The 26,120-nt window shown below is 34.7% G+C and overlaps 4 protein-coding genes across 9 annotated transcripts; 1 reads left to right on the forward strand and 3 right to left on the reverse strand.

Moving 5' to 3' along the window:
* Window positions 1-316: 316 nt before the first annotated feature.
* LOC111013248 (isoprenylcysteine alpha-carbonyl methylesterase ICME) lies at window positions 317-8,867 on the reverse strand. Of its 4 annotated transcripts, none has more exons than XM_088127190.1 (12): window positions 8,472-8,867; window positions 7,901-7,977; window positions 6,027-6,062; window positions 5,252-5,321; window positions 5,045-5,125; window positions 4,009-4,083; window positions 3,405-3,506; window positions 3,184-3,324; window positions 2,294-2,359; window positions 2,059-2,202; window positions 992-1,082; window positions 317-700 (listed from the first exon to the last, which is right to left on the reverse strand). In XM_088127190.1, exons 1-12 carry the CDS (start codon window positions 8,711-8,713, stop codon window positions 539-541), a joined length of 1,287 nt encoding a protein of 428 aa, XP_087983316.1. In that variant the 5' UTR covers window positions 8,714-8,867; the 3' UTR covers window positions 317-538. The 4 variants fall into 4 exon arrangements, with proteins under 4 accessions (XP_087983316.1, XP_087983315.1, XP_022143360.1 ...); XM_088127189.1 differs by having other exon boundaries at window positions 8,442-8,867; XM_022287668.2 differs by lacking the exon at window positions 6,027-6,062.
* Window positions 8,868-11,567: 2,700 nt separating this feature from the next.
* LOC111013250 (uncharacterized) lies at window positions 11,568-16,339 on the reverse strand. Of its 3 annotated transcripts, none has more exons than XM_022287671.2 (10): window positions 16,082-16,339; window positions 15,158-15,269; window positions 14,937-15,037; window positions 14,305-14,430; window positions 14,111-14,231; window positions 13,925-14,009; window positions 12,283-12,396; window positions 12,151-12,190; window positions 11,921-12,069; window positions 11,568-11,836 (listed from the first exon to the last, which is right to left on the reverse strand). In XM_022287671.2, exons 1-10 carry the CDS (start codon window positions 16,256-16,258, stop codon window positions 11,833-11,835), a joined length of 1,029 nt encoding a protein of 342 aa, XP_022143363.1. In that variant the 5' UTR covers window positions 16,259-16,339; the 3' UTR covers window positions 11,568-11,832. The 3 variants fall into 3 exon arrangements, with proteins under 3 accessions (XP_022143363.1, XP_022143362.1, XP_022143364.1); XM_022287670.2 differs by having other exon boundaries at window positions 11,568-11,839; window positions 16,082-16,337; XM_022287672.2 differs by lacking the exon at window positions 11,568-11,836 and having other exon boundaries at window positions 11,917-12,069; window positions 16,082-16,338.
* A 1,119-nt stretch (window positions 16,340-17,458) lies between these two features.
* LOC111013251 (golgin family A protein) lies at window positions 17,459-20,298 on the forward strand. The gene is given in 7 exon segments (XM_022287673.2): window positions 17,459-17,860; window positions 18,810-18,932; window positions 19,155-19,184; window positions 19,186-19,341; window positions 19,451-19,532; window positions 19,605-19,669; window positions 19,755-20,298. Coding segments are annotated over 7 exon segments (1,044 nt in total). The 5' UTR covers window positions 17,459-17,572; the 3' UTR covers window positions 20,055-20,298.
* Window positions 20,299-20,720: 422 nt separating this feature from the next.
* Window positions 20,721-24,167, reverse strand: LOC111013213 (protein trichome birefringence-like 19). The gene is made up of 2 exons (XM_022287621.2): window positions 23,544-24,167; window positions 20,721-21,732 (listed from the first exon to the last, which is right to left on the reverse strand). The coding sequence occupies exons 1-2, from the start codon at window positions 24,078-24,080 to the stop codon at window positions 20,923-20,925; spliced, it is 1,347 nt and encodes a 448-aa protein (XP_022143313.2). The 5' UTR covers window positions 24,081-24,167; the 3' UTR covers window positions 20,721-20,922.
* Between the last annotated feature and the right edge of the window lie 1,953 nt (window positions 24,168-26,120).

Below are 26,120 nucleotides of genomic sequence, written 5' to 3' on the forward strand. Positions count from 1 at the left end.
TCATTTAAGGGAGTATATCATCTTTCGTAAATCAACTATAGGGATTTTCAGTTATTTTGCAAGAAATTTTCTGTTAAATTGCTATTATAAAGTTGAAAAACTTTGCTATACATGTAGAGAAAACAACTCTAAAATTCTTCAAAGGCACTTTGAGGACTTCAAATTACCATCAAATCCCTGGATAAAAAATTCACTTCATTTTAGGGGGAATGATGAATCTGCAACTTTGTTCCTAACCTTCAGTTTAACAATCAGTTGGTGGTATAATGAATCTTTCAAGAGAGAGATCATAACAATGGCACAAGTCGAAATCGAATAAGCGAATCAGTGAATGTTAATGTTATATTGATGAACATTCAAGAAATATTACATAATCAATGGGTAATCTTAGGCTTACTACTTCTAAACCAACAATAGCATTAATGCTACAATGAATAGAAGTTCTGAATGCTCTCCTACAACTGCAATTGCAGATTGGATTCAGGAGTTTCTAGAGTAAAATATACATAGCCAATACACAGAGAGAAAAAGGAAGGCTTCAGAAAGGGCTAACCATTCGAGCCAATCTTATCAAAATCTCAGGAACAAGGCGCGGTTTTGGCGGTGCCATGGAATCCTTTGCTAAAGCTTCCTCATCGCAAGCGTGTAATATGGCAACTATGTCATCAAAAAGTTCGTAATTGCCTCCCCTAAAAGGATCCTGCAAAAGATAATAAAGCTACTTAGTGATCTTCTTGGATAGAACAAATACAGTAGATAAAGTTGGGAGAAAATGCTCGTTTCGGACTTTAAATATCAACGAAAAGTTGTGTTTCTTTATCAAATACATGTATAAATTACATGTATGGATGTATGTCAAAACCGTCATACTAAATCAATCCTGTAAGAGGATCATAAAGTACAGAAAGAAAAAAAGATATTCGAATATCAATCTTGAGAATAACCATAAAGCAACATCAGAAGCAGCAACAGATCCTTGAGGTCAGCTCACCTGAAGGAACAAATCTGTATGAGTTTTTCCCTCGTAGAGAAAGAGGTCAGCTTGTGCCCCTGCTTTTCCAAGTGTCTCCGCAAAAGATTCACTGCAAATGACATAGAACTTATTCATCCCCATGACAATATGATTCCTTTTTTTTTTCTCTATTGCCAGGTTATTCTTGAAGTTGAGAACACAGAACAGCATGAGTAGGGGATAAAATTGGATTTCTTTTTTCGTTATTGATTTCATAGCTGTACATAATTTAAATACAAGTATCAGAGCAAGAGCTGATTTAGCAAACATCTGTTATTTGATCTCAGAAAAGCTATAAAGTCTTGATAAATAGAACCCCAGCATGCTTTTTTATTTTCATTCCAAATACATGCTTATACATGAATAAATATACCTTTTTTCTCATATTAACAAATTTATACTGGATTAAAGATTGCAAAACTTCCCTACATAAGCATGGACACTATGGTTTGGGCAGCGTATCAGTGTCCACCACATGTCCAACACTTGTTAAGTACAATAAACATGTTCTAGCACTAATGAACAAATTCACTACAAGTTTGACAATAACAAGACACGTGCTGGACACTTGTGAAGCACAATAAACATGTGTCAACCGCTCAAGCGAACATTCCAATGGTGTAAGACATAGATTCACAAGTCACTGCAATAGATGAGCTAGATGTGCATATAGTTGGAGTAGTCCGATCAGAATGTCTCTCTTCTATACTAAAATTACTTTAAATTTACTTTTTATTAAGATGTTAATTCATTTAGAAATTTGATAAGATGGTTGAGATGAATCTTGAATGTTTTATATTTTGACATAAAATATTGTATGATAAATGCATAAACATCATAAACTTAAACAAAATTTTAGCACAAGAATCACTAAAGTGTATAGCTATGCCATGTCCATGACCAAAATTTTTAGAAATTAATGTATCACCGTATATGTGTCGTGTTCATGTCTCGTGTGTTCCAAATATTTAGAAGATAAAAGGTGACTTAAAGAATAATTGATGAGCATTCATCTATAATCAATTCAATAAGAGAAACGGACTAACCTGGCATCTGATGGGATCGAATAATCAGCAGTGCCATGGAAAAGAACAAAAGAAGGTAAGCTGGATATGACATCTCTAAAGCTAGGATCTTGGATTCTTATTTCAGGGGAAAATTGGGACAGAGATTGTTCACCTTCCATTATGCTACAGAGAAAAAAATAACACAAATTGAAGAACAAATCAGCCAGTTAATGAAGATAAGAAAAGGAAAGACAAAAAGTCATTTAGAACCTACCTCAAAAATAAGGAACGATATAGGCCCCGACCATCAAAGTGATCAATTAATTTCAGTAAGTTATAACTGTTCACAGAATTTGGAAAAGGAAACTTCAGAACCGGATCCTCAACCATGTGCCAAACAAGGAAGCAAATTGCACAGTGACCAATAACTAGGACTCTCTAAATGCCGAAGGCCGGCCTGTGATAGAGGAATAGTAGTGAAATGAAATATGAAAAGCAATTGTCAATTAAGGATGTTTCTAATACTTTTTAGCATGAATATTTTATGAACATAGTTTGACTAATGAACGTTTGTGAAGTACAATTGTAAACATCTCAAACAACACAAAGTTTATAAGTAAAATATAAGGTCCTCAACTTTCAAAAAGCTACGGAATGCAAGGTATTGACCTTGACCTCTCAGATAGATAAAAATGAATGAGAGGAGTTGCTAGATATAAACCATTCGCATTAAAAGGAACCAAACATATCATAAGATATTTCTCTATATCATCTTTTCTATTTCACTACCCAATTAGTTATCAGCACTGAATCCAGGGGACAGAAAAAAAGATAGCTCCAGAGACAAGGAATTGAGAGGTAGTAGGGCCATCAATTTAGCAACAACCAGCCGTTTTTTAGAGCACAAGTCGAGCAAAAATATGGTCTGACATTACTCCGGCTCAAATTCTTCTCTTCTATTCTGTCTGACATCTTTAAAGCACAAGAATGTTACAAAAAGTACTTCGTCTAAGTGGTCTGTTGAAAGAAGAGCAAAATTAACATTGGCGGCAAACATGGTACTAATATTCATCAGACAAATCACAGAGGCTTAGTACCATTTTTCATATGGGTTCCTGAGAAACCCTTAAATTCCATAAGAATAAAGCAATAGTAGAAATTTACCCTCCAGATAAACCAAAATAAGATTTTATTTGGCAGACACTCCAATCTACACTATCTCCTTTTCCAGCTTCTTTGATTGCTTGCTCCAAGAGGGCACAAACAGAAATATGTGCACCAGCTGATTGTCCCATCAGAAAGATTCTATTCAGGTGGGGAAAATAAAATGATAAGATAGTGAACGTATGATGAGGAATGAGAAACATGAAGAAACTATCGGTTACCTATTCGGATCTCCTCCATAGTCTGCTATATTGTTGCAAACGAATGAAACTCCTTTAGAAACATCTTTCACCATGTCACTAATTGTAGCCTGCGGAAAGTTTCTGCAAGTAGAGAGTTATCAGATTAATATAGAAACTCCAACAAGTGCAAATATTACCAACACAAACTTGACATATTCAAATTAATTAGTTAACATATTCCATTCCAGACAAGTCTCTTGTACCCATCATTCTTCAGTCAAAAAAATCTAACTAGAGAGAATAATAATAATAAAGAAAGAAAGAGACGAGGAAGAAAAGCTCATCATGATAATGTTTGTATTAAGAATATGAATAAAAGATTGACTATAATCATGATAATGCTTGTATTAAGTTTTTGAGCTTAATAGTAATACAATATGGTATTAGAACCAGGGGTCCTCCATTCCTATAATGTCATTTTTTTCCCAATTAATATTGATAGTTGTTTGACCTTGTGCTAAGCCCACAAGAGGAGGGGAGTGCTAAAAATAAGAATAAAAGATTAAATATGTTGTAACCTATACGTCTGAGCTTTAGCTTTTGGGATTACTAGTAGTTTAACCACTTGAACATAATGCATTACCTATAGTCAATTGAGGCCACAATGATATCTCTCTCTGCCAACTGCAGTCCCAGTAGAGCTCCCCATGCTTTATTCCTAAATTGTCAACAAACATTAGAAAATCGACGTTAAAGAAAAATGTTGTAATATTTCCATATTGGGAAACTAAGGAAAAACACTTCCATGAGTAGTTAATCAAACAGATCAATTTGCTAAGTTAATACACATCCTTTCTTAAAAAGGTAATTTGGAAATTTTATAGAACTTTTGAAGATCTTGACTGGATATCATGATTTATTATCTTCTTTGCTTCCTAACCTCCTTCCGGAGTATTCTATCAAAAAGCTTTTTGATAGAACTCAGATGGTCTATTTGCAATATACTCAACCAACACCCCAAAATAGGACCCAAAACAGAGGTTAACCTTAGCACTTTGAGAGGCCAAGAACTCTCCCTCAAGGATATTTTCCCTAAGGCCAAAATACAAAACAAATGTTCAGATGCCCGAAAAGATCCTGCAACCCCAAAGATAAACCCCTCCCTCATGACCTATTGTCGTGCCCAACCTATTAAAAAATGGGGCCCACTCTAGCACGCACTCTCAAATAACATAACTAACTTTTTTTCTTCTTTTTGCCATTCTTCCTTTGGGTATATACATACTGTACGGCTGGTATGTTCCCATCACTTTTGAAATCTTTCGTTTATTTATAAAAGCCAATTAGGAAAGGTTGTGTGTACTTTCGTTTGGTCTTTGGCTGAGAGAAAACCAAACCTCTTTTACCTCTTGTAATCTCTATTTTTTGTTTTTCAAACTTTAAAAAAATATGAGAAGAAAGACCATATAAGATCTTTCCAGATTAAATCCCAAAAAACTAAACTGTATATAAAAATAGTAATAATAATAATCATAGAGTAATGCATTGTAATATAAATTTTAAAGCATATGAAGAAGAGTGTTCTAAGAACTGAATGAAACCAATTCAAAATTTCATTTCAATTTGAGGAAATTCTTCCGGATGGGCAAGCAAAATGCCATCAACCTCAAATCACTTACCCGATAATCCAAGCTCCGCCACTAACAAATATCACAACTGGTCTTTTTTTATCAGTATTTCTAGGTAAATACAAATCCAAGCTGCAAGATCAAAAATATAAATAAATAAATAAGAAACAATTATGCCATGATCAATGAATAGATAATGTTCAAGGTGAAAAAAGAAAAAACAAACATAACAATTACCTGTCCTAGGATAACACCTACCTATTTCTTGGTTGATCTCCGTAAATAATATCCCTCCGAACCTGACTTGAGTAGTAATAATCATACATAACTGATGTAAAAAAAAATATTAGATATGCCCGCTTTATCCAGTACATGCAATCATGTAACAAAATTTCCAAAAGTAATATATCAATCAAGATGATATATATAATAATTTCTCAAATCTGAGATGCAAACATCAATACGAGGGCATAATTACGTTTTTTTTCCAAATGTGATGAAAGTGCTGAAAATGGTTTACAGCTAGCTGGTTGAGTGCTCGCATATGCTCCAGCTCATCTACAAATTCATTATACGTGGAACCCATTCATATTTAAGTTACAAAATAACTTGTTAACTTACATTTTCCGGTATCTCTCTATTATACAAATTATCTTGATTTTTTGTTCATTTCTCTCACTCCTATCCATTTATTTAATATTGACATGAGTTAATATCCTTGGATATAAGTATAGAAAATGATACTTTACAGCTAATTTAAACAATTTACTAAAGTTTCATTAATCAACTCGAATAATTCCTATGAATTTTTAGCTTCCATTTTTTCTCAAGACTTGGTATTGCCATCTAAATTGATTTTGAATTCATTGTATGCAACAACATCCTTAACTAAGACCAATTTTGTTGTACACTTGATATCCAGCCAGAGAGTCGCATGATCGATCATGTAAGAGTCTAAACTCTGAATATGTATAAGTTCTAAAGTGATTTTCTAATAGTAGTCGAAAATTTACAGGTTAAAGACGAAGCATACCTCTCCCCTTGCACCTAAGTTTATCTTTACAAACACCTAAGTGAATCAAGATTCATTTGGGACAAAAAAAAAAGGTGAATAATTCTCAGCAGTTGACCACCTAAGAGGCATAGACACTATTTTGGTACAAACAACTAAGTGAATCAAGATTCATATGGAATGATGTTTACTAAAGAGAATACAGAACATCTCAACCATACAAAAGAAGTTACACAAAAGATTTCTAGCTATTACAAATGAAAGAAAGATTGTAACTACAAAAAGATTGTGAAGTTTACACCAAATAGCAAACACAGAATTATTATGATTCCACAAAAAAAAATAGTTTTATCTTCATGAAGAAAATTATTCTATTTCTTTTATATCAAAGGGTCCAGAAAAACTCCAACAACCAGTCCCCCAGGCAAGGCAGAAATTTTGACCTTATCCCAAGCAACCATGTAAGAGTTCCCTCAATACTGTTACCCTCCCAGTAGAAGTCTTAGTAAGACAGCTTGAAAGATGAAAAAGGAATTTTGAAATTTTCCCAATAGTTTAGACCAGACAGATTCGTAGCCTCAAAGATTGATTCAGGAGCTTCTGCTTAGAACTTCTCGCAAAATTATGTAGTTCAACATGTAGCATGACAAAATTATGTTTTCATAGGAGTATATATACAACAGTTTTTTTAGTGAAAGAAACAATTTCATTGATGTATGAAATTACAAAAGGCCCTATAGAGGATTACATGAAACACTTCCAATTTGTTAATAGGGAAGTGTAACTATCATGATGAAAAAGAGGAGAGTTTTTACACCGTGACAACTTTGTAAACAATGCCATCAAAAAACCTCTCATAAGGTTGTGGTTTATCGTTGAAGGTTCTTTGGTTTCTTTCTCCCCAAGTAGTCCATAAGAAGGCTCGAATAAAATTCATCCATAGAATAGCCTTTTTATTTTTGAATGGCTGTCCAGCAAGAGAGAATTCTATGAGAATAGGGGGGGTCATTTGGGAGGGCTGTAGACCAACCAAAAGTGTTGAGGATGGACCTCCAGAAATTTGTTGCATAGGTGCAGGTGACAAAGAGGTGTTGTTGAGTTTCCAAGCTTTCTTCGCAGATGGAGCACCATTGTGGAGAGATATATACAACAGTATTACTACTTCTGATAGAATGTAAGTGATCAAAGACTGGGAGGTTTCTATATTTTTTCTTTTCTCTTCGAACAAGAAAGATAAATTATCATTTCTCATTGAACTGTCACGGATAAGCAAAAATAAAATACAGGGAGGTTATGAACCAACTACCACGAGATTGATCTAGTCATGGAAGGAGTATGATGTAAACCTAGACACCCTTTCTTAGAGGGAAATTATTTCCTAACCATTGAAAACATGGTCGGTCAAACCACAATTTTTTAATCTCTTTATACATCTAATAGTATAAAATCATCAGTCACATTATTCAAACCTTCTCTAATAATTTCTCTTCTTAAAGGCCACTAACAAAAACATTTATATGCTACAAGTTTCATTACGCTAAAGTATTGGGAAATTTGGGTGAGTTTACTCGAAGTACACAAAAGATAGCCAAGAAGAACAAGATCAAGAGAGAGAGGAAGAGAGTACTATTAAGAAGTTAGTGAGAAAGGCACGTGAGAGAGAGAGAGTATCAGGCTATCAGCTTTACGCCTTTTAGAGGTTAGGGAGGAAGGCGGAAGATTAATTTAAGTAAAGGCTTCTATAGTTGTGCTTTAATTCGTATTCCCCATACGGAACTTAGGGCATAAAAATTCCACCCCAAGTTTAATTTTACAAAAGTCCAAGAATAATTTGCAGTACAAAAAGAAATGAACAAAGCAAAAGGCACTTGTGCAATAAGCCATACAACAAATACCTTGAAGAAAACCCGGCATAAGCAGAATGGCATATATTGCAAGTGCAGTTAATCTTACGACCCACCGGTACCCTACCCTGAAAGAAAAGAAGGGATCGTGAACCAAATTAATATAAATTATGTAGAGATTCCCTAATTAAATACAAATTTACTGATCCTCCTGTTTGAACAAAGAAAATTAATATAATAAGAGATTAAATGATTGATAATCCCCTCGTTATGAAGTCAAATTAAGGAGCAGAAAGCGTAAAATTCCAATCTACAAATGATTTCCAATTAATTTTCTCAGATAATGGATTATAGATAAAACGAGCTGAAGACAAAAAAGAACATCGATACCGTGTTAGGTCAGCGAAACCAATCGCAAATTGCAATCATACGGAGCACACTCCACAAACCCAGGAGATAATCAAACACACGCTCACATCTACCACTCAAACAGAGCATTCAGACTTCCAAATAATCGAAATCGCACGACATTAACATATGATCGACAGAATCGGCGAATTCGAGAGAGAGAATCCTTTTATTTCCAAATTACCCGAGAGATCGAAGGAGAGTGAAACTCAACCGAGTAAGAAGAACGGTTTCTTTGGCAGCATGGCAACACTCTTGGCTAAAAGACTGCTGGCGCCGCGGCAGTTGGGGCTTCGCTGCACCGAGGCGGCGGCGCAACGGGTGGTGAATAATCCCAAGCGGATAATTCAGCATCCTCGAAAGCAAAGGCTGGGTCTCCACGGGATCAACGTCAAAACAAATCCCGGGGCCGGGAAACGTCGAGACGGGAGGGAGGCGGTCAGCCGGAGCCGCCATGGACCGCCGGAGAAACGGAGAAACGGAGAAGCGGAAGAATCGAAGCCGATCAAATGGGGGAGCCGGCCGCGATCGGAGAATTTTTCTGAGATTCAGATTTGAAAAATTGAAAGCGGTTTCTAGTTGTGTGGGCAGGCAAGATCGAAATTGTCGGATTCCATTTTGCAGTGTAAAGGACAAAAACACGCGGCATTGAAAGTCCAATTGGATAATCTCGTGCTGCCGACGTGGCGTACCGAACAACGATCTGTTTGGCTGGAACTCTCCCTGTGGTCCTTCCTTCAAGACTCGGAGACTACAAAACTCTTTTTTCTTTTTCTTTCCTTTCTTCAAAATGTACTTTTTTTGCCTTACTTAACTCTGATCAATTGATGGTCAGTTCGAATTTTCCATCCCTATTTATTGTACTAAAAAAATTATTGACCTTTTAAAAGACAATTCTTTAAAATAAATAAAAAAAATATTGAGTAGTTATGTCCTATACAATGTATAGGGATTTCTCCCACACATATGGATCAATCAAACCTTTACCGTAACTTGCTAGAAAAGATATGTTTTGTTTAGAAAATATATCTTCTGAAGTTTCCTCCTTATGAGTCGAAAGGGCACCTTGGGATACTAACAAAAATTCATTAGTAGTGTCATTTGAAGAGTTCAATCTCTAATTTTTGTTTAATCAACCAATGTGTCGCACTAATCTATGATTCTCGCTTGATATAAGAGGGGGAGAAAGCGTTAGACTCAAGTTAACAGTAGAACAATAATATTCAAAATAGCTGGGTGAGAGTGCATGTGTTATTCTAAATGCAATTTTCTAAAGCATCACATAAGTAGACAAGCTTGTAACGCGGCTAAAGGCTAGAGCTATATTGAGTTGACAAGTTTTCAATAGCTACAAAAGAACCCTCCAGTGAGACTTCAATTACCAATGTGAATATAACATTATGGGAAAGATTGTTATGTAGTTAAACTGCTAGAAACTTATGGAAGAGCCATAAAGACACTAAAAACTAAGCTGTTAAAAGCATATTAATTGACGACATGATATGTTTTTACGTTTACTCAACTCTATGATTTACTTTTAATTGGTTTCTCAATTTGTAACATAACAATGAGAACCCTTTGCTGAGTGAAAGCTTATCACCAACGGATGTCAGATACAAGAGCATATATATTGCATCCTAGAGAAATATATATTTCATTGTTTTCCTGTTGTATTTATGAATCTCAATTCTCATCCATATATTTATACATGGTACCTTTTCGATTCATGTAAGGTTCAAACCTAATAGACGAAAACCATCGCTTACTCAGAAGTTGAAAACGGCTCTTCTTAAAGTTAAAGTATGTACCTTTGATTTTATGCTCCATACATAACATATCGAAACCCTTGAAAATATAATTCTATAACTTTTTCTCTTGTTTATACGAGAAGAGAAAAACCCTTTCTATTGGGACATAAAATGACTAGACCTCCAATAAGAGCTAATCCAATAATGATCTAACTAGTTTCCCCTTCCACGAGACGAAGCATATCTTAGTATGATTACTAATAAAGAAAATACAATATAGGAATGGAGAAGCAAACACTATAAAATATATTGGTTCGTCCCAAGCTCGGGACTACATCAAGTCTTCTTCAAATATAGGTTCTATCATGATGGGAAGACTAATAGTCATAGGTTTTGAAGGTTAGCATTTTGAACTTGCTTTAAATTGGAGCATCAATAATCTCATGTACGAAGGGAAGGTCGTCTCCCAAGGGAAAGTCGTCGTCCTCGAGAGAAACTCATCATCAAAGGAAGGTCCTCCTCGAACGGAATGTCGTCCTTGAGGGAAAGTCATCCTCGAAACAAATGTCATTCTCCAGGAGAAGGTCCTCCTCGAAGGAAAGATCATCCTCGAGAGGAAAGCCATCATCGAAGGAAAATTCGTCCTCTAGGGGAAGGTCCTCCTCAAAGGAAAGATCATTCTTGAGAAGAAAATTATTCTCGAAGGGAAGGTCATCCTGGAGGGAAAAATCATCATCGAGGGAAAGTCGTCCTGGAAGGGAAGGTCATTCTGGAGGGGAAAGTCGTCCTTGAAGAAAAGGTTATTCTCGAGGGAAAAGTTATCCTCGAAAGAAAGATTAGCCTCGAGGGGAAGGTCCTCATAGAATGGAAAGTCATCCATGAAAAGAAAGTGGTCCTCAAAGTAAAGATCATCCTCCGGGACAAGGTCTTCTTCGAAGGAAAAGTGGTTCTTGAAGGAAAGATCATGCTTGAGGGTTAAATTGTCCTTGATGAAAAGTTGTCCTCGAAGGGAATGTAATCATGGAAAAAATCGTCCTCAAGATAAAGCCGTCCTCAAAGGAAAGGTCATTCTAGACGATAAGATCGTCCTCTGGGAAAGGTCATTGTCGAGGGGAAATTCATCTTTAAAGGGAACGTCGTCTTCCAGGGAAGGTCATAAAACTAACTTTGACATGTTTGTAAGGGATACATACCTTTTAAGAAAATTTTGAGAAAACTCTTTATTTAATATCACTGCCTTATCAATTTCTTTATTTTGTGATTTATGTGTCCAAAAATTAATCCATGCCCGAGTGGTGTGTAGGCATAATATAAATCTCAAAATATGAAATGATAAAAATACACAATATTATAATTTATTGTTTTAGTTTATTTTTAGCTCAATTTTGACATTCCTAACTTTTTAGTTCGGTAACATGTAGGTATGGATCAAATTCCTAACTTTTTGATCAAGAATATGTCAATTGAGCTCCATTCAAATTCGTAGGACAAAATCTATTTAATGAAATTAAAAGTTAGGAATGTCAAAATTGACCAACTAAACTTAATCAATTCACAAAAAATGCAAATAATTTACCCTCACAATCCCAATTGCTCGACATAAAAGTAGAATGATATTATTACAAATTGAATAGCTCTACACTAAAGTTGAATTCACGCACAAAACAGAACAATTATTACTTCCAATGGACATTGGAAATCATGGGGAGGAAATTGGAGATTTATTTCAGAAACTCTCTCTGATCAACTCACTAATTGTTGTGAAGGAAAGGAAAGGGCCAATTCACAATCTCCATCCAAAAACCTCAGGCTGATGACAGAAGGCTTCTATCTTCTGAGGAAAAAAAAAGTGAATATTCATTCAGTAAACTAAAAGAAAGCTAACAGAAACACTTTCTTAGTCTGTGTTTTCTACCTGATCCACCATCTTTCTGCTGCAGAGAGTGAAGGTTTCAGAAATGGTAGAAATCTGCTGACAAATGGATTTACTTTTCTCCCAACTTTAGCCCAGCCACTCTGATGATACCCAGCAGTCATGGGGAAGTGATACATGAGTCTTAGTAGCTGCAACAAAAAGTTCCTAGGAAATTAATACCCTCGATTTTCCATGTTTCGTGCAGGTTGTAAGAGAAGGAAGAAACCAACCTGCCAGTACATGAATGTCAGCACGAAGTTTCGCTGCCATCTGCACGGAGGAATCGTGTTGATCGATTTACAAAGTATGAACGAATATATTTATGATGGAAAACAAAAACAAAAAAAAAATGCTGAACTTACGAGAATAAGGAGATGATCAGAAGGAAACCCAGTGCAATCTCAACATTTGAAGATAGGAGAGAGAGAGTAGTCGTATTTGATTCCACCCACGCACAAGGTCGCTCCAAGCATTTCCTGAACAACCAATCAGATCTGTAAATATCCAACCCACGGGGAATAGTCTGAAATTATAATTAAGGCTAAACTACAAATTCTAGTGCCTGAACTTTCTGGTTTGCATCTCAACTTAAAAAAAGTTTTTAACAGATCCCTAAACTTTTAACTTTTTGTCAAACATGTTCCTGAATTTCAATTTTGTATTTAATAAGTTCATGACATATACAACATTTACTCAGATTACTGCCTCTCTCTATCTCTCTCTCTCGAAAAGGTCCTTCTCTTCATCGGACAGAAAAAGTATGTTGTTTTTTTAAGTTATGTAGGAGAGAGATGAAACTTCTTTCCCCTTGTAATAACCGCATTCATCTTACAGAACCTTTTTATTTATCAAAAACGATCACGAGGCAAGATGATAATTGAAAACTCGATGATACAACCCTGAAAGTGTATGAAATGGCTGAAAATAGGAAAAGTACAGCCAATACGATAGTACAAGTAGGAATAGCAGAAAATAATTGAGAACTTTGATGGTGCACTCTCAAATAGCATGAAATAGATGAAAACCAGAAAAATACAGCAAGCAGGAGGATACCTAGATAATTGAACTCGGCCGCCCTATCTTTCACTATTTCCTTCCTTCCAACCCTTCAACTAACAAAGTAATCCTCCTATAACTTATTCACTAGCTAATAAATTCATTCACCGCCTGTACCGGTTACTGAAGTATCTAACATTTTGTTACAGGGGTGTTAAAAGAAAATTTCTGATGATCCAAACAACCTACAACACCCAACCAAATTTGCATGATTCAAAGCAATGTCATTGAAGTTCTAGTTTTTTATAAAATAAAATAAAATTGATGTGTAAAAATAGGAAAACAAATACTTAAGACCCTGATTGTTTTATGTTTTTTAAAATTTTGTTTATAAATACTCCTTTTACTGTATTTATCTGTTTTATTATCTACTTTTTAAAAACACTTCCAAAATATAAGCTAATTTTAAAAACTAAATAAAGTAGTTTTAAACTACTGGGTTTTGTTCTTAAAATTTGGCTAAAATTTCAAATATATTTTTAAGAAAGGTAAAAAACATACCAAATAAATGGTAAGAAAGTAATCATAATTTTTAAGAACATAAAAAAGACAAAATTATTAGTAAACAGGGCTTAAAATACTACTATTTCACAAATTTTCTCATAGTTGGACAACCCAACCTTGAGCTACATCCATCACCTAGTCATTCGTAGAAACTACTGAATTTCAAATAGAAAATTTATGTAATTAGCTAATTTTTTATTAATGTTAGGAAGAGGAATGCACAAAGATTTACTAAGCATTTGAGAGGCTCATTTCTCTCCCAGAACAATTCTCAAAAAAGCTCCTAACCTCCCTAGCTGCTGTAACAAGAAAATAAGGAGAAACGCATTCAGAAGGGATAGGGAAAACAACACGGATGAACTTCTATATGCTATCATCAAATAACCCAATCTCTTTAATTTTTACAAGTAAACAAGTTAACTTGAGAGAAACCTTGCCACTTACCTGTAGAATAAAGATCGAGGGAAACTACGCCTAAGGAACTTGGCAATCTGCTCAATAGTTCCACATATAATTGGAATTAAAGCAACTGTAACGAAGGAGAAACTGTTATACCATGCATAACTAAGTAAAAATTGCATAAAGTTAACTTATTGATGAAAACAAGGGTAAAAGGGAAAGCAGCAATACATTTAAGGCAGAGATTTGAAGCTACAAAGGTGAGGCAGTAAATGAAGTAGACAAAAGCTTTTGTTGCAACGACTGACTGGAAGTAAACTTCCAAAGCCTGCATATCCAATGCTTTGGGCGCCTACAAGATAAAACAGGTCAGAAAAACCTTGAGGCATATCAGAAGGCACTAGTTACTCAAACAAAAAACTTACCCCACAACTAATCAACAAGGAGAACAGAGAGGAGAATGTGGTTCCCATAAAAGAAAGCCTAAAAGCCCTATGTGAAAGATTTTTGGGTACCATTGGTAACATTGCAAACAATGCCACAATCAGCACCTACAGGAAATAATGAAAGACAGGTAAGGATGGATAAACCATACTTGATTCTGCAAATAAAATCTAGTTCTTCAGATGTCTATTTGACACACTTCTAAGATATTTAGAAGGGCTAAAGAATAAAAGATTAGCTGAAATATGGGTTTGATTTAAAAACAACACCATTAAAATTTTGAAACATCACTAATTTATCCTGCCCAAATAAGTAAACAAATAACTCTTTTTAAGGAAAATAATATTAAACTAATCAAATATAGAAACATCAACCCGAGATTTCCTTAAATGTAAGTTTGTTTATATATTTATCTTTTTTGTCTAATATTAAAAAAAACTACATTCTCCAAAACAATTAAAATACAGTTGCTATAAGAAACTTGATCAAGGTTAAGATACATGAAAATAAATAACATTGTATACATTTATACAGAGATGTGCAGAAGTCTACTTGTCACTGCATGTGCATAGGCATACACCTATATTGTAAGTGCATATAAATTTCACTTTACCCAGGCATTGATTGAAAAGAGAATCATATGTAGACACAAGTGCTGAGAAGTTGGATTTGAATCCGTAGTTGTCGACGTTCCTGAATTCCCAGTAGTTGACCCTATATTGTCAATAAACAAGTAACCTAATTAGTAAATCTTGTAATAAACCTGGAAATATACAATGTAAGTCTAGTTTGGACTGCAACTATTTTGCTGATAAATAAAGACAAATCCCTCACCTGAGCTCTGTGCCTGAGTTTGATCATTTGTAGGAGGTGAAGGTGCAGATTGCCTTGCTGACTGAGATGGTAAACTGCTGAAAGACACTGTCTGCACTACAAGATCAGGATCCTGCATGTCAATTAAATATCAGCAGTTAAATTGTTGACCTCAAGTCAAATGAGGTTCCAATCGCAAACTATAGTTAAATGTCCTGTTTTCTCCAAGGGATAAAAACAACATAGAATAAAGATGACTAAGAACAGGCCAAAGTAACTCTCTTCATTCCTCCACAGCTTTCTTTCTATTTTACAACTCACTTCTTCCCTTTTCTTTCAAATTATAACTTTGGCATCAACTTTATGATCCAATATTTCCAGTCAAGGACACGATATACAAATGACACGGTGCTGAGTTGAAGCTACGAGAATGCAATTACTCTTTTGAGGTATGGAAATGACATATTACCCAATAGGTTTAAGATGATCGTCTATTGAAGCAAATAAATCCAATCAACCAACCAGAACCCTAGAGATATAAAATTATACACCAAAAAACAAGTTCAAAAACGATAAAAGAAAGAAAAACCACAAAACAATCACACCATAAATGCACAGCTCAACAACTAACTGGGGAAAGAAAAACAGATAGCGATTATACAAGGTAAACAGAACCAGATCACTCAGAATAGAAAAGAATGGAGCAAATGCAGGTACAAGTAACAAATTTATGACTTCCAGTTCCAATCACAAACTCTAAGTCCAGTTTCCCAAGAACCAAGGCAGCCAGAAAATCAAGAAACAAAACGCCAAAAGCAAAACGAGACGCAAATTACAGAATTGGAGAAAACCCAATAAAGGGTGTGGAAGAATCGGGAAACAGAACAGTAAACTGGATAATTTCACAAACATTAACTCCAAATTAAAGAAAGAGAGAGAAGAGACAATGTGGCGTTGGTAGAATTTGCGTTTGAAGTGGTCGATGACGTCGGAGCGAGAAACCAAGTTGGGAGGAATGAGAATGTTGGACCAGTAATCGGCCCATCGGGAGTCGTTGTCGTAATCATACGCCGCCGCCGCAATTCGCTTCAGCCTCTGAGTTTCTTCACTGGTTTCCGCCATTTCTCCTTCGAGGAGAAGAAGGACGACTCGTTTCTTCAACTTTTGAAGTTCATCGCCACCCAATAAACGACGTCGTTGCTTGCGTGATCTATTCTGTTATCTAACTTCTCATTTCCGTTGAGATGCCAAATAAAAAATATTAAATTTCTATTTTAGTTCATAAATTACAAATTGATTACCTGAATTCAGTTTCTATTTAATAAGTTTTTGAAGTTTAAGATTCTTAAAATAAAAAAAAAAAAAAATTTTGAAGCTTAAAGTGGGTGTATTTTTAAATTTTGTGTTTGATAAATTTATAAATCTTTAATTTTAAGTTTAGTATTAATTTTTAATTTCGTGTTTAATAATATTTGACATATTTAATATTATTCAAAATTCACGAATCTATTAGTACAAAAGTAAAAATTTAGAAATCTATTCAACATATTTTTTAAAAAATGTGTTTCTTTTGGTTTTCGACTTTTGGTGAAGGCCAAATTTTAACCTCGATTTGGTTGGAACTTACGTCCTGCCTGACACTCATCTCCAACAATTGGAGGATGAAGCTAGTGGGTAAGAATGGTGATCGGGAGATGAGAGTCATAAGGGTTGGGAGGCACAATATTCGTTTTTTTTTTGTTAAAGTTTTCCAAGTGGCATCGTAGTTGATATCCCAGTCCATATTTATATTAAATCGATGGACCAAATATGTTTTTTAATCAATTTTAAAGATAGCAAAATAAATCATGGACTAATTTAAATTTAAAGTCTAATAACTTTTTGACCTATTTGTCATTTTTTTTTTAATTCATAGACCTATTATACACAATTGAATATTTTTTGTCTAGTAGAACTTTGATCTTCCAACCTAGTATCTAACAAACTCGTGATTCTTAAAAAATGTCTATAGATCAACATCAAAAATTTGTGTTAGACATTCTTTTAAAATTTATAGATACACAAAATTAAAAAAGTGTAAATGTCAATTAATAACCATTTCATTTTTGTTTTTAAAAAATATGTTTATTTTCTCCTTTAAAAACAGAATTATTAGTCAAATTTCAAAATAAAAATAAAGTTTTCAAAACTATATATCTTTTTCTAATTATCAAAACCTAAACCAAGAAGAAAGTTCGGTCGAGCTACGTTCGCTTTTGATAATTAAACAAACGGTGAAAATGATATTACTAAAATTTAATTTGCAGAAGTAATCTTATAATTTAATCGAAAATCCTAGGTTGCAATCAAGACATTTTGCTCCTTATATACCGGCGGCGCTTCAACTGTGGGAGAAATAGAATAGCGGCAGCGGGCGACGGAGGGGATCAGGCAAAGATGGCTGGTTTGCTCGCATGGGCGGCGGACGTCGTCGGCGGCGGCGGCGCGAATCACAACGACGAACAGACCGCTTCGATCCCCATTATATTTACTCCCGACCAGCAAAATTACGTTCGAGAATTGAATCAGAAAGCAGCTTCTCTCAGCCGCTCGATCCACGATCTGCGCCTTCGACTGCCTCCTCCCGACATCTCTCAAAGCCTCCCTCACCTTCATGCCCACTCTATTGCGTCCAGTGCCGCTCTTACTCTTCAATTGAACGCCCACTCTTCTACTCGCCAACAGGTTAGCATTCAGATTCTTTTGTTTTTCCCATATTTATTGTTGATTCTGATCATATTTGTTACTTATAGAATCTAGGTTTTACTTTGGAGTTGTGGAATTGAGGGTTTACTGGTCTCGGTCTTTGGTTCTTGGTTGTCGTTCTCTGCGATCGGTCTAAATGGTTTATATAGCCTAAAAATGGAATAGTTTCCTTCAGGTGCATTGCTGAATGCTGGTTACTCTTCTCATTTGGGATCAGAACAATTAAATCTTTTCTTTGCTCGACTTTGTATTGGAACCCTAATTTTCAAGTTCCATTTTTCGTAGTTGTCCAGCGTATACGACATTCATGTATGCACTCCAACTTAAAAAGTTATCTGGTTGCCTCTGTAAAAGTGACTCCAAGAACTGATGCCTGAAACGAATGTAGTATTCGAAATCATTTTGAAGAAATACAACCATTGTTATTGGAAATGGATGAATTTCTATTATTGATTTATCCCTTTTTGTATCTTTATTTCCCTTTTATTGGCGAGAGGTTTAGAGGATTGAAAAAGAATTCAGACAGAATCAGTGTTATCTGCAAAGTGAAATTTATTAGATAAGAACAAACAATGCTAAAAGGTTGAAAGATAACCTTAGCTAAATGTGAGGCTTTGAAAGTGCGTGCTGAAGATAATGATCTATTGGAGTTAAACTAGTACTTAGAAGAGAATGCTGGCAGTTCCTGCTCATAAATATTTAGCCTTCTGTGCATTAATGGATCTGGAAGTTGATATGATTTACAATATAGGGTGCTGAAGAAACGTTCTTACTTGGCCCAGTTTTTTCCTCAGTATCATTGTTGGAAACGTTACAGTCACTTGAATGGGCACACTTAATCATATTAGGCTTCTTACATGTATGCACAAAACGTTTGTGGTTATGCTGCACTATTACTTCTGATGGTTGGTATCATTCCTATTGCTAGGTCCAATTGAGAGAGATATCGCTGCAGGAAGAAAATGTTGCCTACGAGAAGGCTATATCAAATTGTGAAAATAAAATTCAGGAAAAAAGGCAGGAAGCAGATTTACTTCTGAGGAAGTTAGAGGTAATGGTTACCGTCCTAACTATGTTTCAGTTGCTGTTACAAATGTATCTTTTATCAAATATCAATTGTAGCAGTTTCCTCTGTGATCATAAACATGAATTTTATTTTCCTGGAGTTCTCCTTTCAGGTCTAAGTGTTATTAACAGAATACAAAAACTTTCCTGGATAATCTCAAGTCATTAGCGTTTGTTTTTTTAATCTCTGTTCTTTCTTCAACTACAGGAGTTGGAAGAAACAACCAAGAATCTGGAAAATTGAGCTTGAAAAAGCCCAAGCTGCTCTGGAAAATGACGAATCCATCAACTCTAAAAAAATGGCATCTAAACCTTCTAAAATTGAATCAGAACAAGATATGGAAGTATCAAAGTCTGCCTTGCTAGAAAAGTTAGAGATCAAGAAAAAAGAACTGGTCTGCTGCTTCACTTTGATTTATTATGGTCTTTCTTTTTAGACTTTCTCCCCTCTTCTCCATTTTCCCAAACAGTCGTTGCTGACAATAATTCTTTTATTCTTCTAAGAGTTCAATGGAAGATACAGTTAAACATTTAGAAAAAAGGTGGGCAGAATTTCAGGATAAAGCTCTGAAACAGCCATTACCAGGTATTTTTAATTGGTCAGCATGTTGCCCTCTTTATTCCTTTTTCAAAGACTTGATATCAATGACTTTTGCAGTTCAGAGAGAGAAAATGTTGGACAAACAGCTCCATAGCCTCATCGAGCAACTAGCTGTGAAACAGGTGAATCTTACATTGCTGAAGTCGAATACTTCAACTTTCATTCAGACAATAAAGTCAAATTAGAAGTATTTCCTTCCGTTTGTAGGCACAAGCTGAAGGTTTGGCTAGTGACATCCATCTGAAGGAGATGGAACTAGAAAAACTAAATGCATTATCAAGGAGGCTTCAAAGTAGCAGCAGTGAGGCTAACATCGCACGTAATCGTTTCGGAAGAAGCATGTCTGACAAGAATTTTTCAGACCACTTAGCTGACTCACTCCACAAACTTCCTTACCGCACCAGTGGTCGGACTGAGAGCCAGCAGAGGCTGATGCTACTCAGATCTGCTTTCGTGCTCTACATCTTAGGTCTGCATATCTTGGTTTTCATAAAAATTTCATTCTGAGCAACCATACTGAGATTGTTCTCTGAATATTCATCAGCATTTCACCTGTATGTAGTTATTCTTTAGATGTATAGAAACTCGATATTGAGCTACGTTATTTTCTTACTCATATCGAATAGAACATGCTGGGTCAAATACTCTTCTTGTAAAACCATGCAGCAAATCAAATATATGAAGAAACTACCCATATGGATTCTCCTAAACAAAGCAATTGAATATGAATCCGAAGCCAACTTATATTGAATCTGTTTATTGTCATTCATTCTCTCATTTAATATGCGGAGTAATACAAATGAACAGCTGTGAATCTGAGGAAAGAAAAAAAAAGTCAAATTACAACGTTGGCCTGAACTTTTAGAGCTATGTATTTAGTCTTAATAAGTTCCTAGACTTTCAAAACTTCTAATTTTATGTATTATAGACCTTTATCATTTAACACTGGCTAGGGATCACATTGCAGGCCGACTTTGGGTAGGTTCAGACGTTCAAAAGTGTAAGCGATAAATTGAAAAATTAAAAAAAGTTAACGGTAGAGACCTATTACTATTAGATATAAAATCGGAAGTTTTTAAGACTATTAGAATCTTTTTTAAAGTATTTGGAACTAAATGGACACAACTTGAAAAGTCATACTAAATAATCTCCAAACTTTTAAGGAATCAAAGCTAAAACAAGACAAAATACAAAATATGAATATGATGCAAACTTGTGTTGAATGTGTTGTTTATTGACATTCATTCTCTCAGTAAGAGTAATACAGATGAAGAGGTGTGAATGTAACAATAATAAATATAAAGAATCAAAACCACAACAAACAAGACCAAAAAAAAAAAAGAAAAAATGCAGTACTATATAAGTATAACAAAACTCATCTCTGATTCAACTCTGTTTGATGAGCAAACTGAGCCCTCTCCTGAGCTGATGTGATGCCTTCCATTTTGAGCATGTGAAGCAAGAAATCACTCCATATGTCAATGGGGCCAGGCAGGCACCAATGAACACAATCATTGTACAAACTCACATTCTCCTGTGGCCAATGCCCATATTTGCTTGGGTGCCCATCTGGTCTGAGCCACATGGCCTGTGTTGTATCAAGCAACCTGAATTTAAACCCCTTTTTCCTCCCTTCCCTCTCAGCTCTCCTAAACTCCTCCATTTGGGTCATATAGAGCTCCAAATTCTGACCCTCTAATGGCGACTCTTTGCTCTTGAATGGCTCTGTTCTCAAACAGTTTCCACCCTCATTCCACAGCCCATTTTCAAAGTGTGGTGGGGCAAAGGTTCTCATGTAGGTGATGCCCCTGTAGCTCTCTGAGCTCAGAATGGCCTTGAAGGCGGTTCTGAACGCCCTTCTGTAGCCGTGGTAGATTCCGAGCTCGGTGACGTTGTTGAGGAAGCAGTCGTGGCAGCCGATGACTCGGCCGTGTTCGTGGAAAAGCAGAGGGCGGAGAAACCATTGCCCGGCCGAGATCATCATGTAGTCGAATCCAGCCATTTGGGAAGTCCATGCTTCGTCAAACTCATCCAAGTATACATTGAAGATGCCTGTTTTTGTCGATTCTTCGGATTTTACCAGATGGGATGTCCAGAAAAAGGCCATTGTGAAGTTGTAGGACATGTATTTCCATCTCTTGAAGTGTTCGTCTCGGCCGGGTGAAACGTCGATTGGATACTCTAGCTGAAAATGAAAATTGATGAGTAATAGAATGAAGTAAATTTCACGCTATTGTGTGGTGTTTGTGCCCTTCGTTTGAACAAAAGGGGGAAAGTTTGAGAGTTTAGCACTCATTAAGAGATAGTTGTTTTGAATAATTTTCTAGTTAAGACATAGATCCTCAATAAAAGAAGTTAGAGGTTGAAATCGTTCAACTAAAAAGAATGTCTTGACCTTAAGTATGCAAAATGTCTCGACATATGTATTTGATTTTAAATTTATGTTTTAATACTTCGAATCTTTGTTTTTTATTTTTTAATAATAAATAGAAATTTTTATTAAAATGTATGGTAAATAAAAATATTGAAAGTAAAATTGAAAATTTTAAAAGGTAGGTAGAAAGTTGCAACCAACTAAGCAAAAGAAGAAGCATTATTTTATATAATTTAGTTGGTTTAATTTTTTTTGCTAAATATATCAAAGGTCCTTAATTTGTCCTAATCTTTAAAAGTTATCAATCATATTTCAAATGTATTAAAAATTGTCAATTACAATGAAAATTGATAACATATGGTTTCTATGGTAACAAATTAAAACATTGAACTAAAGTTGATACTTCTAAAATTGGTTTTAGAGTAGATTTAAATATTATTTTGATCCATTTTATTTATTATACTTATGACTTTAGTTCATTTCAATCTCAACTTTCAAATTCCATTTTGATCCTGGTGCTATTAAAAAGTGGGACGCAAAACAATAAACCAAAAAAAGTAGAAAAAAATCATTAAAAGCAATAAACATATTTTATTTCCAAGAAAGATTAGATTAGATGTATTGAGAAATTCATTGTTCTCTGTAAAGATTCTCATAATATTAAATACCTTATTTAGATCAATATCACATGGGTGTGTTGCGGGATTAATTGGTCTTTTTTTTTGTACGTTCACTGTTATTTTTTGTGGATTTAATTGAAAATTAATGAATCAAAATTCCCATAGGGTTAAGTTGATGGTTTGGTGTAAGAATTCATAAAATGGTCTCTATTTGTTATAATTTTGGTTTTTTTTTTTCTCTCTCTCTCTTTTTTTTTTTCTTCTGTGAAACATTTTTAAATTGTAGATGAATCATAGAAATGAGAAGATTTTTATATGATTTCTTACTTTTAAAATTAATATAAAATTACTTTTTAAAAATTTTATTAGAAAAAGTTTTTTTCCGAAGAAAAATCCTGACCAGTGACATGTTTTTATTTGCACCGTTAAAAGGATTTTACGATACGTCAATCGGAACATAATTCAATTAATTAAAAACACTAGTTGTCTTCTTTTATCATTCATAAAATTGAGTACACTAAAATTTTATATAAACATGAAAAATTAATTTGTTCGGGTAAAAATTTCTGTGATCGGTAATGATCACATAAAAATTAAGTGTTTGAAATAAAAATAGCAATTACAAGAATAAATTAATTCTTTACTGTATATTTTATATAAAATTTTAGTGCACTAGGTGGTGAATTTTTATGGGTGAAAAGGTAAGAGATGGTAATTAGTGTGCTTTTAATCCTGATGTACTAATTGATCCTCCGTTCGAATCTCCGCTCTCAATATACTAACAAAGGACTATACTAAAACTTTTGAAAATAAAGGTACCAAATCAAAAATAGGATCCAAATTGGTAATTTAACCAAATTAGAGAGAAAAAAGAGAGACTAGTTTTAAAAAATCAAATTTAGATTTTCTTTGTTTTTTCCAAAGGAAACTAAGTCAAAATTTCACACACAAATGTCAAAAAAGTGAAAAGAAAAAAAAAAGAAGGCAATAATTGAATCTAACCTTAGAGAGGAGGCAGATGAGCGACTGAACATGGTTCCTGGCGATGTTATCACCGACGAAGGCGAACGCCTTATTCCTCATGAGCTCCAGGAACTGCGCCGGATTGAAGGGCGCGAGATCGCAGGCGTCGGGGCGCCACCGCCAGCGGAGGAATCCGGCGTCGGGGCGGCCGTACTTGAGGCAGTTCTGGTGCTCGTGGATGGCCCAGCAGGAGCGGTTGTCGTAGGGAGGGGCGGCGGAGGGGTTAGGGTTGGGGATCCAGTCGCCGGCGGCGAGATCGCAGTGGGGGGCGGAGAGGATGGGGATGTCGGTGGAGAAGATTTGGGGGCGGAAGGAGGCGGCGGCGGCGGCGGCGGGGGACTCGAGGGAGGTCTTGAGGAGGACGAGGGAGTAATTGAGGAGAGGGAAGGAGAGGGGAATTGTGGTGAGGATTAATAGGGCCAATGCTCCGCCGAGGACGGCCATTAGGGTTCTGTATTGCCCATTTTTGCCGGGCCGGAGCTCCGGATTTTGATTTGCTTGGCCGTGGAGCATCATTGGAGAGAGAGAGAAACAAGAGAGAGAGAGGGAATTATGTAGTACTCATTTAAAGAGAGAGAAATACTTAAATCTATAGAGAGAGAAGATACTTTGAGTCTAGAGAGAGAAGATTAGAATTTCACAAGATAAATAAACAGCGTTAATCGACGTGTAGTTAAAACACTATTTTTACCTTTCAAGGTAAATTAGGATTCGAAGAAATAAAATATTAGGATTGAATTTATTGATACAGAATCCGATGAAATATCTACACGCACATTGGTGTGATGTTAAGTTCTGCTACGGTGAAAATTGCAACACTAATATCTAATTCGATAAAACTAAAATTTTAAGATAAAAATTGTATCACCTAATTATCAAATTAAGGGTAAATATTGAGTTTTTCCAAGATCATTTAACTATATGAACAAAGAGGATTGGTAAGTAAAATCTATAAATTAAACTACGTTGAATTAGAAATGAAATTAACAATATTATATTATTATAGAGACCAGACCATTTTTTTTTCTTCTTTTTTTCAGAGGATACCAGACATGTTGTCCATTGTTTTAAATGACTGAGAGAGGTACAAACATCAAGAATAAGTTAAAATTGGGGGTAGATTTGTCAAATTTTCTAAATGTTGAGTGTGTAACATGTGCAAGATGCATACTTCTCAACCACTTAGAATAAAATAGTCAAAAGTTAGCTATGTATAATAATAAACAGAAAACCTCCCTAATTATTATTTATTTATTTGAAGTGACCTATATTTGTTTATTAAAAACATTTAAAAATAAATTAACAAAAAAAAATAATCACGTACCCATAGAAGATTACTCTAATTTCAAATAATTCAACTTATACGAGAACTATAAATAGAGAGTCTCCTTCTAAAGGCTCGAACCATCAGTGAGATACCATTTTGAAAGAACTTAAAATTTAATCTTGTGTTAGGACCTACAGGTCGAGGACAATTTTTTCCATGGGACGTAGGCCTTCGAAGAGTTTTTTTAGTTTTTTTTTTCTTGCCTATATTCTCGTAGTGATTAGATGTATATAATTAAAAAAAATATTCTTTATTTGTTTAAATTATTGAATGATTATTAAAGTGATAATTTATATTATAAATAATTTGGTTGGAGAAAAAGAACTCCAACCACATCTAAGAGATAGAGATTAAATGTATTATAAGAAGGGAATGAACCAAAAGACAAGAGTAGATAGGAAGATTAAATATATCCCCAAAAGCTAAGGCTACCTTTGTCCAACTTTGGTAGGCCATTGAATATTTTCCATCTCCCTATTAACTTGTTAAGGGTTTTTTCCTTTTTTTTTTTTAAAAAAAAGTTATTATGTATAAACTATAATATTACAATTGTTGGTGGAAATTCGACCCTTCAATTTAGGAAAGAGATTACCCTTCAAAAGTCCGACTGATTCGACTACAACCGTTAAACTCATTGAAAAAAAAAAACTTATAAAAGAGATTATTAATACATTAACCGTAGAGTTATGCTCAAGTAACCTTTTTAATTTTATTTTTGTATATTTTGACCATGTTCAAAGGTTGAAGAAAAGAAGTCAATTTGAACATAACTCAGCTGGTTAGAGTACTTATCCCTGACAAAAAAGTCGTGAGTTCGAATCTCCACTGTTGTCCTTGAAGGAAAGAAAGGAGAAAGAATTTTGTAATTTTATTTTTTTACTTGTATTTTGATTATGATATGATTTTCATCTAGTTGTTTAAGTAAATTAAAAAAAAAGTATATGTTTTTTGTAGTAAAAAGAAAAAGGTATATGTTTTGTTTGTTTTATATAAAAAGTAAAAAAGAATAGTTATTGGATTGTCGGTGACAAGTTGATGAACGTGATTGTAATTTTCACTTTTTCTTTTCAATTTTAAGCATATTGTAATATTTAGTCTTAATTGATGTAAATAGGGAAAAAAAAAAGAAAAAAAGTATTTATTTGCACGTGATTTTTGTTTTTGTTTTTTACTGCTACAAAAGGTTTTTGAATGTAAATATTGATACAAAATACAAGATAGATAAATGA

This window comes from Momordica charantia (assembly GCF_013281855.1).
Source record: "Momordica charantia cultivar OHB3-1 chromosome 8 unlocalized genomic scaffold, Mcharantia_2.0 BLBB01000008.1, whole genome shotgun sequence".
NCBI lineage: Eukaryota > Viridiplantae > Streptophyta > Magnoliopsida > Cucurbitales > Cucurbitaceae > Momordica > Momordica charantia.